The following is a 12,111-nucleotide window of genomic DNA, read 5'->3' as shown; positions in this document are numbered from 1 at the left end:
CTAGATCTCATTAATGAACATAGCTTGCTTGGTGATGTGAAGGTTAATTGTAATTTTCTTGAGCAACCTTCCTGAAAGCTATTTAATCATTAAAAAGCTAATCTAAGCTAATTTACCGAGTAGGCAAAAATTATGATAATTTAAGAAACTTCTGGGATGTGTAACTAAAGTATATCAGAAGACTCAGCAATATGCATCTTATGTGTGCAATATATATGCATTTATATTACAGTATATAATATACGATATAACAATATATATGTGTGTGTGTATATATATATATATATATTATACATACACATACATACATATATATACAGTATATATATATATATATATATATATATATATATATAGTGGCAATCTCTGTAGAATGAGAGCTGTAAATGTCACTTATGGGGATCTTAATCACAGACCTCACAAACACAAAATATCCCCAAAACAAAGTTAGAAAAGAAAATTATAGCTGCCAGTTGGAGCCCTTTCTGGCTATATTTTGTTGGCCTAGACTGACCAACCTAAACACCGACTTACTATATCTCCCTGCCAGACCGAGCTAAGCTAGGCTCTGGAAACCTTAAGACACACTTTTCTCAGGGGTTGTCTTCAGGGCCTCTCCTTGACCTGGGAGCACACAGGAATTTCTCAACCCTTGCCCTTCGCAGTCTCTCTGACTGCCAGGCTCCAGGGGTTTTAACGCCCCGCACGTGTGCCTGATGTAGGCCTCATCAAAGTCCTAGACCAGATCCTGCAAACCCCCTTCGGGTGTTACGGTCGTGGCCTGCTTTACGCTAAATTATGCTTACATTTTATAATGAACTATAATTTGGACAAACATGTCTAACACTAAAACAATAAATTCCAGAATACAGTTCAATTATGTAAAGATGAATACCAAGAAACATTATGATATACTGTGTATTGATATACTTTATTAATACCTCTGGTGGTAAAAATAATATATCGAAAAGGATATCATAACAAAGTTACAGATAGACAGTGATTATATTCTATATAACATTGTATTAATTAGATAACATGTGTACTTACCTTCAGAGAGGATCACCATGCCAAATGCATCCTTTGATGCTCAAAATGGCTCTTGATTCCTGGTTGATAAGGAAGACTTTTTGCAGTAGTTGCATGGGCAATGGGAGATCAATGAGTTGATCAACTTTTATCAATTTTATCAACCAGTGAATACCCCCTTCGCCAAAATAACTGTAGGTACAATCATATAGAAGTATGTCTTATTTTCGAGTGAAAAATTATTTTACTAAACTGGGAGATTACAGGACAGGATTTTGAAGAGTATTTCTAATTCAGCTTACTGACTTCACTATCTATTATAGAGGGCCAACCACAGCGAGCTTTGCCTGCAAAAATGAGCCCGATGCACAGTCAAATACGTTTGTGAAAGTTATCTCATCTGTTAAAATATACTTTATATATGACTAGCTTTGTTATGTAAAGTTAGTTATTTTAAATTAGTTTCATCTTGGCTAGGAAACACACTTGGGTGTTAGAGCATTATGCATAACCCCCGATGTATCAGTTACCATGAGGAGCATGAACACCTAGTGTTAAAGATTTCTATCAGCTCACCTGGGTGTTGTAAAAACCCAAACTACAGCCTAATAGTGCCTCCTGCCCCTCCTTTCACTTGCAGCAACATGCCTCTGATTTATCTGTTATCACCAACATATTTTAACTATTGCTAAGGTAGCAGTCCCTGTACCAAGAAAAGCACGTCAATCAGATCCCATGCTTTGCCATTGCTCAATGGGCCGGTAACAAGGGAGATCACTAACCTCTTCAACCAGCCCATTTATACCATAGATGACTGTACTGAGCAGGCATGTTTTTCATAGCATTTTGTAAAAAAGCATGGCGTGTCTTTTAAGACATACAGTATAGTGCAGGTATATGGCATCATATACTGGTGCTCAGCCGTGAAAGAGTGGGCCAGGGCAGGGGAGGCTGTGGGCACTGGGTCAGACCAAGGTAAATACTGCCCCTGTCGTAAACAATTCTTAAAAAATTCATTGCCTTAGTATGGCCAAAAAGAGATGTCTTCTGGAGTTCTTATCACATTGTAGGACCTTCTGTTGACCTACGGCCTTCCCTTTACCATATTCCACACATAAAATGTGTGACATCATATATATTTTCAGAATCACAGATACCCTTACAAAGCTTTTAGATATGTACGTTTTATTACTCTATTATGCAGTTTGTTTAGAGATGTAAGAATGTGTGCATCTTAATAGCCACATATCATTATTTTAAATTACATTTATTCTGACCCATTACAAAGAGGGTTTAAACATTTTATTGTACACGTGATTGTTTACAGTTAGTGCTTTAATTACATTATTTGTAAAGTAATATTCCCACGGCAGCACAAGTTGATCTAGAAGTTGCAGAGTAAGTGGAACTGCTACTTTGTAAACCTTTGCTAATCACACACATTATCTGAGCCAAGGAAATTTGATTTGTGATTATGCCAAGCGAAATTGCTATTCTAGTGACATTAGAAGAGGGCTTTCAGTGTTAATTACATATTTTTACCAATAGCAACATGCTAACCCAATGAATACAGTTTTATACAGCTTAACAGCTTGATAAACAGCTGTAGTTGTAAATAGCACTGGGGTTGTGGTGACAACATAAATGGTAGAATCAAAGGCCTATTGATTGGTAGATGTCATGAGAAGACTGTTATGGTTCCTACTCTAGAAAGCATGTAAATATATATCTATACATTACATACCACATACTAAGACAAGTATGGTTCCTGTTTTTTGGGCGAGAGTTGAAGAGAGAGAGAAGGAATGGAAATACCGTAAAAGGAGATGAGCTAATAAATAATAAAGAATTAGCACATATTGTTGCTCCAACAACCACTGCCGTTACGAGCGCCTTAAGTGAGCTATGTCGCTGGTGCCCCTTCCTAGATACACTCATCCTGCATGTACTAGCTTACAAACCTAGTAGTAGCATGTTTCTACCAGTTTAGCACCATAGACCACCTAAGCCCCTTAAATAGTGTGCCTTTCCCTGACAGTATGCTTTGCAAAAATGTATGCTATTAATTTGTCATAATGGTATCAAAAAACACTAGATTCTACTTAAGTATAAATGTGGTTTTAATGATGTTTTGAAACATCACTGCCTTAGTGCTTTGAAGTCCTCTCTATTATAGGAGCAGATGAATCTCTTATGCTCTGGAAAAACTTCATAGACGCCACATTTATTTTGACGTTGTTAAGAGGGGCATGTTTTTTATGTCTTTCTAAGCCTTCTTCAGTAAAAGACACCGTAGGAGCTTGCGCAAGCTTCGTTGTACTTAAATCATCTTAATGTTGTAATGTCACCTGTTCTGCCTGGGTGTTTGTCAGCCTCCATTTCACTGTATATCAGTGTTGGTAGTAAGAAGGGGTTTGATGTCTGGGTTACTGTGTTGCCTTGGGTGGGTGGCTAAGGTTAAACAGGAGGTCAGCAGCACCCTATGAACACTGCACACTCCCTACCTTCATGTCAGCTGCAGAGCATGGAACTGAGCTTGCTGTTCCTTCTGTAATCTTACGACGTCAGCAAGGCATCGCAGAAAGAAGGCAAGGAGAGGCAGACGGACTTAAGGGAATAGAGAAGAGCAGCAGAAAAAACAGAGGCATGGTATGTGGTGCTGTATTTATATATGTCAATGCCTTGACCTTCTATATCTGATTTCTGTAGTGTTCGAGTATATCTGATGCAGTGAGCCTTAAACTTCTGGCTGTGGTTTCCATTTGTATTTAAATAATCAATCAAAATACCTTATCAAATGTGTTGCAACAATGACTAATGCTATGGTTGAATATAAACTACACAATAAAACACTTTACCTTCCTACTTTCACCCTGACCTACTACCTGCCTGCTATTCTAATATTCTTTCGCTTACCTATCTTGGTAGTCATAGGGCCTTTTTTTTAAAAGGGATTCACCTTAACAAGGTTTGCTCTGTGAACACAGAGTTATTTCCTTTCCACTGTTATAGTTATTTTGCAAATGGTGCAGTACAATGATCATAGGAACACTAGATCTATATAAATATAAAACCCTGTTCCTGCTTGAAATTCAAAGTATAAAAGGTGACCTTTTATGATTTACTGCCAAGAGCTGTTTAAGCAAAAGAGCCTTTGATGGTGAAATATTTTCTGTCTCCCCAAAAACAATAAAAAAAAGACTGGGTGGAGCATAGGCAAAAACTGGTTGAGCAAATGTAGACTGACGATAGGTGGGATCCTGTAGGTTTATTATCAAACTGTACCACTTGCCTCCTACACCTCTCTTAAATATTACTATAGGAATGCCTTCTGTAGATTCTGACCCTGCATGTAATGGATTGAAGCTCTTTGAAACAACATTAAGTAGGGTTTTTCATTTTTATTTAATTATATATATTTTAAATTGCTTGGATTTCTATTCTCATGCCCTGATATAGCATGTGCATTGACCAGGGCATTTTCCTTCATTTCCCATGAATCCTCAGTGCATATTGCATTAGAGTCCTACTGTCTACCCATGTAGGAAGTTGCACTTAAGCTTTTTCTACAAATGCTCAATTTAAAGCCCTGATACAGCATGTGCATTCACCAAGGGTATTTCCCTTTATCTCCAATGAACCCTTAGTGCATATTGTATTAGAGTCCTACTGTCTACCCAAATCCATTTCATGATGGAACACATGAAAAAAAAACATGACGAATTGTATATTTTTCCCTGTATTTCACTACATACAATATTGAAAAATATATGTTTTATAAAAAGGCATGACCTTCTTACAATATATATTCAATATAAGTGAAGTTGTTTTCCATAGTGTAAACTGGCTGAAAACCTGCCCATTGAGCAGTAGTTGACCAAGGAGCCTGATCAACCAGTATGACAAATTGCCCTTGTTTTTTCAGAGGCCTATAGAAATTGCTTCTGAGATCAAGTGCCCTTTTTAACAATATACCGTACCGTGCAAAAGTTATTAACTATTAACATGTCAATTAGATAGATATTTTTTGCATTCTGTTGCTTTTTCACTCTCACTCATTCTTACTCACACAACACTCTTACTCTCTCAAGCTCTCTTTCACGCTTACTTATGCTTTCACACACTCACTCTCTCTTATGCTCTCCCACCCTCTCTCTTAATATCTCCCACACTCTAAATGTGCAAGAGATATGCATAAAACTAAGCTGACTCTAAAGCAAGACTGTTTCAGTTCTTATGTGTCATGAAAGTCTATGTTTCTGTCATTCTATATTCATAATTCACACCAGTTGCATATAGAATATCCGCCAGATACACACACATTAACATACCTGGACAGGCACTTACATACATACCTAGACAGACACTAAAATGCATACCCAGGCAGACACTAACTTGCATACCTAGGCAGGCAGACAGACCCTAACATACATATCCAGACAGACACTGACATACATACATACCCAGGCAGACATACATGAAGCTCACTTACCCCAGGAAGCCTCAGCCAGTGTTTGATGCAGCTTGCCTTGCCATGTTGAGTGACGCCACCTCCTCCTCCTTCTTGCGCCTCAGTCTTTCTCGGGGGAAGCAATTTCCCCATTGCATCCCCCCATACACCGGATCCGCCAATTTGCTGAGCGCTGGCATATGACGTTATATGCCAGCCTCAGCAGAATCGCAAAGAAGCGGTGAAGGCTGGTTGGAGGAAGATCTATGATCTCCCCAAGTGGCCCTGATTCTCCAGTGGATCTACGTAGGGGCAACCTCCAATGCAGCGGACTGCACTGCCCATCCAGTCCAGAGGAGGCGCCCTATGTACAATAGATCTGCGCCTTAGGCCAGCACCTACATTGCCTATAGGTAGTGCCGGCCCTGTATCTGGTTAGTGCATGCTTAGCATGTTAAATCAATAGGTAGCATTTTTCCTGGGAACCACAGTCTAAATCTTTGCACACACCCTTCATGTATGTTGTTAGGAATTGTAGGGATTTGTTTTCAGGGTTCTTCAGGAGTTTTGGTTCAATGTTTATGAGAGCAAAATCTACAAATACCTTTTTGTGGGTCATAATAACAATTAAAAGAAAAACAAGATCAACTGGTTTTCTTTATATTTCTATGTTGTGATTTTTCCCCAGACTAAACACATTATTGTACAATTTGGGAATAGTTGTGGGTTTTGTCATTGTAAGGTACATCAACAATTGCAGCCAAATTATGAAGTTATAAGCACCTTTAAATAATAATTTAAAATACTATGAAATGGTACCCTCATTTCTAGCAACTGTTTTATGATCATAACTGTATATTAGTAGTAGTATTTTAACAAATGTTCAAGCACTACGATATTATAATGCTGTTAAGTTTAATTATAACTATGCTACAAGCTATATGTTTGTCACGTTTCACACTTTGTTGTTCATTTTCATTTGCCGACCACTAGTGGCCGCCCTGGCCATTCTGGACCTCTCTGACTAATTATCAGGTCCAGCTGCAGGGGCTTACCTGATCAAGTCAGCCTTGATAAACCTGCCCAGCCCTGCAGTCTGGGCCTTGACATTAATGTTTGAGGACTACCTGTTTGGTTCCTGCCTTGTTCCAGAACCTGCCTTGTTCCAGAACCTGCCTTGTTCCAGAACCTGCCTTGTTCCAGAACCTGCCTTGTTCCAGAACCTGCCTTGTTCCAGAACCTGCCTTGTTCCAGAACCTGCCTTGTTCCTGTACCTGCCTTGTTCCTGTACCTGCCTTGTTCCTGTACCTGCCTTGTTCCTGTACCTGCCTTGTTCCTGTACCTGCCTTGTTCCTGTACCTGCCTTGTTCCTGTACCTGCCTTGTTCCAGAACCTGCCTTGTTCCAGAACCTGCCTTGTTCCAGAACCTGCCGTGTGCCCCGCAAGTGGGCTTATCTGCCGTGTGCCCCGCAAGTGGGCTTATCTGCCGTGTGCCCCGCAAGTGGGCTTATCTGCCGTGTGCCCCGCAAGTGGGCTTATCTGCCGTGTGCCCCGCAAGTGGGCTTATCTGCCGTGTGCCCCGCAAGTGGGCTTATCTGCCGTGTGCCCCGCAAGTGGGCTTATCTGCCGTGTGCCCCGCAAGTGGGCTTATCTGCCGTGTGCCCCGCAAGTGGGCTTATCTGCCGTGTGCCCCGCAAGTGGGCTTCCTGCCAAGTCGAGTGACTTTTTGTATATATTGATGTACCATCGCATTCAATACAACTCTTAATCCAGATCTGTTGTCTGTGGTTTATTCCTGTGCCTGTCTGTAACAACCCCAGACCATAATGCATCGTGAGGTACAGACAGAGCCCCTCGTATCCCCTGCACCTGGGCTCCTTATCAACCTGTGTTCTCAGCTCGTGACAATGTTATATAAAGGGGTAAAACATATTAATTCATAGGAATAAAACATACTTACAAATATGAAATCTAACTTCAGGGTAATTTAAGGTAACATTGGCATTGTGAATAACTGAAACATAATGGCAGGTATGTTCACATAACCAAGACTACCAAGCATTTAGCAGCAGGACAATTGCCCTGGGAAATGACTACCCACTGATTCTGGGCATTGTTAGTCTATTTGCCAATAAGCTTTAAAACTTCATTTTCTCTCAGGTCCAGTGAGAACAATCTCTTCCAGTGGATAGTGGAAAAGACTTGATAATCTGATTTCCTTAGATTATGTTTGAAAATGTGAAAGTGCTTTGAAAGAATTCATTGTCAAAGATGAATCTCTAAAAGTTTTTCTAAAACTTTTACTGTTTAAGAGGAAGAGTAAGCAAGGATATATTAGATGTTAGACTTCTCAGACCTATCATACATCCTGAAATGACTAGTCCCATGTTGGAAATATGTAGTATCTGGTAAGGTTATTCAAACCTGAGGTTGAGACTCTGCCGTTACTGCAATAAACGAAGCACTGTATAATGGCATTCACCACTGTAATTGCTGTTACAAAGTAATAAGAATAAGAGTCTTCTGATAACTGTTTTCCCAGGTAAAGCTACTACGGTATATTACTGGGCCACTCAGACGAAAATCCTGGAATCGGATGACTTTTTTCTTTTTACAATGTATATAATTTTCTAAGTGAATTAATAGCATGCAGCATTATATTTTTAAAAACTTAAAAGTGCTGCCCAAGCTACTCTGCTTAATATACCACAAATTTTTGCCAGGAATGCTTTTTTTTTCATGTGGCACGCCAAAAAAAACCCCCAAAACACAGGCACTGATAGACACAGAAACATTTCTTAAATTTTTTTTGTATTATACTATTACACCTCTAGAGGAAACAATAAAATGAGAGGTTTATTTAATATAGTCTTAATCTCAGTTTATTGTAGAAGGTTTGTATTGAGTTATACATTGAGCTGTCATGAGAGTGTCCCTTCCATTTTACTGGCTACATACCTATTTTACACATAGTGATGGCCAGAGGGATAGGATATGACCAAGCCAGCCTGCATAAATGGAAGAGATGTCTAAAGTTTGGTGTTTGGTGGGTAACGACCTATCTACCCCGCAATACCCCCTCTTTGTCCCGGGTGTTTAATATTTACCTGCTTCACAATTTACTGCACTAGTAAAGGTCATGCGGAAGGTGACCACATCTGCCATTTTTCCAGTACATATATTGCTGATCAATATATAAGATATACACTCACATGAGTTATACATCACACATGCTACAGGGCAGCAATTTACATGTGCTAATTAGTAATATGTAATATGTATTAGTAAAATCGCTAATGATATCACCCTAGCTGTGGTTGAATTATTTCTCCAAACTGATAGCTTTAACAGCTGGCGATAAAACTACTTTCCAAATGTTGCACCCGAAAAACGCTTTTAGTTTTCTATTTGATGGCAAACTGGTATTACAAGAAATGGTTAACTTTGCATTCACAGCAGGAAGCATCTTCTTTATGTCTCCAAACATAAATTGACAAATTATTAACTCTATTCATTGTATGTTTTGCAAAAAAAACATGCAATTACGACATTCCTTTATGTATTGTTAGAAATGGAAAATAAAGTTAGTTTTAGTTTTTTTAAAATACCCAGTGTTTTCCATTGATTTTTTATATTCTATTAAAAGAAAAGTCTTTTTCCAAGCTGAGGCATTTTTCCATTGACGTTTTGCTTTTTATTATTTACATTTGAATGAATGCCGAGGGAATGAGAACCTGTAGAAAATCTGTTTTGGAGGAACTAAAAGGTGGCTCTTTATGACACAATGCTGTAAATGTTTGAAGGGGTATTGATGATCACTTTCTTTATGATATTACCTTCCATAATTTGGGCTTCAACTGTGTTACAATTATTTAAAACAAGCTGCTTTAACCCCTTGATGACAATTGCCGGTCCGGGCACGTCACGGAAAAACATGTCGTTTAGGACAATTGACGTGCCAGGACCGGCACGCCTTTAAACGAGTGCAGAAAGCGATCTACTTTCGCTTTCTGCACCTAAACGGAGTTGCTGTAATGCCTCGACCTCGAGGCATTCAGCAACGCCACGATCGGCACTAAGGGGCCATCTCTGGCCCCTCCCCGGGGCGTCAACATCTGCCATACATTGTATGGCGGCGGACGCCCGTTTTAAAAGCGTTTAAATGGTGTCGCTGGAATGCCTCGATCAGGAGGCATCCAGCGACACCAAACACTTACCTCAGGATGGACTGTGACCGCTCCAGAGAGCTCCTGATCTTCACCATCAGCAAGCTGGCGGCGGCCCGGGAAAAAAAACAATAAAGATGAAAAAGTTCGCTAGATGGTCGCCAGACCCTCTAGAGAACTCTAGCTCAACTTGCAGGTTGAATACAGGTACTGCATTCAACCATGCAAGTCAATGGAGCCCAGCTTTCTAATCACAGTGTGATTAGTAAAAATAAATTAAAAAATAAAATAAAATTAATAATAATTAGAAAAAAATAGTAAAAAAACAGTAAAATGTAAAAATTATTTCCCACTGATTTCACTATCAGGGGAACCTTCAAGTTGAAAAAAAATTTTAAAATTTTTTTTTAAAAAGGCAAAAAAAAATAAAATATATATATAAAAAATATATTTTTGTGAGCAAGTCCTAAAATTAGCATATTAGCTTAAAACAATTCTCGCATGGAAAGAGTTAAAATACTGGCATATTAAATGCCCATGGGGTGTCTACTTTTAAAAAATTTATGATTTGATGGGGTAAATTGAATTGGCCGGGTTCAACAATGTCCCAATTAACACAGGGGGAAGGAAGGCCACACATCTAATTTCCAATTAGAAAAATGCACACGTACCAAATGTGGCCTTTTAGTTCCCCCAAAAAATGACAACCCCATGCATGTGGGGTATCACTGTACTCAGGAGATGTTGCTGAACACATATTGGGGTGTTATATGACAGCGGCATATACCAGGAGCTGTAAATTCATACATAACATAGGTGTGTGTGGGAAAAATACACACAAAAGAATACTGCAGACTTTTAAAAAATTCTGGTGGTAAAATGTGTGCATGCAAAGAGTTAAAATACCAGCATTTAAAATACCCTGGGGTGTCTAGTTTTCAAAAATATATGGTTTTGTTGGGCACACTGAAATGGCCCGGCTCAAAGATGTACCAAATAGGGCATGGGCAGTGGATCCCCAAATGCCAAAGTTCAACATTGAAAAATGCGCATGCCCCAAATGTGGCCCTTTTGCCCCCAAACAGCCAGTCAAAATCATTAATGTGAGGTATCGCTGTACTCAGGAGATGTTGCTAAACACATATTGGGGTGTTTTATGATAGTGACATATACCAGAACCTGTTTATTTATACCTGAAGTAAAATGTGTGTGACAAAACAAATGCAAAAAAATGACTACCACAAAGTTTGACAAAGACTGGTGGTAGAATTAGTTCTTTGGAATACCCTGGGCTGTCTAGTTTTCAAAAATATATGACTTGATGGGGTAAATTGCAATGGCCGGCTTCAAAGATACCCGAAATGGCACATGGGGGGAAGAATTACCAGATTTGGAAAAAATGGCTTTCAAATAGCAAAACGCTACCTGTACATATTGCCCCATAATGTGTAGAAAAAAGCAAAAAAACATAAAAACATTGGGTATTTCTAAACTCAGGACAAATAGTAGAATCTATTTAGCAGGTTTTTTCATTACCTTTTATAGATGACTAAAAGATTTTTCAACTAAATGTTATAAACAGTCATTTTTTTCTAAATTTTTCACCATATTTTATACTTTTTTTAATAGTAAATAATATGATACAATCAAAACAATGTCATCTAAAGAAAGCCCTTCTTGTCCTGAAAAAAACAATATCTAATGTGTGTGGGTTCAGTAAACAGGAAAGAAGAACATTACATAATCCGATGCATCGTACTAACTGATTCCTATTTTCAGCTCTTAATCACTTCTGTTGTATTATATCCCTCTGCATGATTTATTGGCAATACAGTATTGTATTGTATCTCTTTGGATTTCTTCCTTGTTTGAATATAAAGCATTTTAAATGTCACTTAGTAGTTCTAAGGACTGCAATGGTAATAATAATTGTAAAAAACACAAAACACACAAGTAGGCTATTGGGAGATTTGGAATGGCTACATAAATAACTGTGCATATCGTCACAGAAATGTATATATTTTTAGAAACTTTTAAGATAAAATCAAGTCATAATCATTGCCATCTCATCAGAACAATATTTGCATGAAATAGTTGACTCATTGTTTGGAGTCTGTCAGAGGAAGTGATTTAAAATTCAAAGTGCAGTTATCCAATATCCAGACTGCCCCATTCTGTGTTTTTGCATTCATATTACTGTGTTGTTTTTCTATAGGCTTTGATTGAGTTAAATATGTTGAGTACTGTTTTTCAGCCTGTATTTTGTGTTCTAGAAAACCAAAAGCGACAACAGTATGTTGAAGAGGAAACAGAGCTCAAGGGTAGAAGCCCAGCCTGTTACGGATTTTGGTCCTGACGAGTCTCTCTCTGACAACGCCGACATTCTGTGGATCAACAAACCAGTACGCTCCTTTAACTTATTTATTATCTTGTTAGGTATTTATATAGGGAAATTTCTCTTTTCTT

The 12,111-nt window shown here is 38.5% G+C and overlaps 1 protein-coding gene across 3 annotated transcripts in view; it reads left to right on the top strand.

Moving 5' to 3' along the window:
- Positions 1 to 11,939: 11,939 nt before the first annotated feature.
- Positions 11,940 to 12,111, top strand: part of LOC149299922 (sodium leak channel NALCN-like) — a 150,614-nt gene continuing 150,442 nt past the window's right edge. For all 3 annotated transcript variants that reach the window (XM_089485815.1, XM_089485814.1, XM_089485813.1), the window contains exon 1: positions 11,940 to 12,047. In XM_089485815.1, coding sequence (XP_089341941.1) covers positions 11,940 to 12,047 — 108 coding nt within the window. The remainder of the gene's footprint in view (positions 12,048 to 12,111) is intronic.

Source organism: Sceloporus occidentalis, unplaced genomic scaffold (genome assembly GCF_023333645.1).
Source record: "Sceloporus occidentalis isolate IW3139 unplaced genomic scaffold, rSceOcc1.0.p SCAF_27, whole genome shotgun sequence".
Lineage (NCBI taxonomy): Eukaryota > Metazoa > Chordata > Lepidosauria > Squamata > Phrynosomatidae > Sceloporus > Sceloporus occidentalis.
The sequence above is the reverse complement of the archived record's forward strand: the minus strand, read 5'-3'. Positions and strand labels throughout refer to the sequence as shown.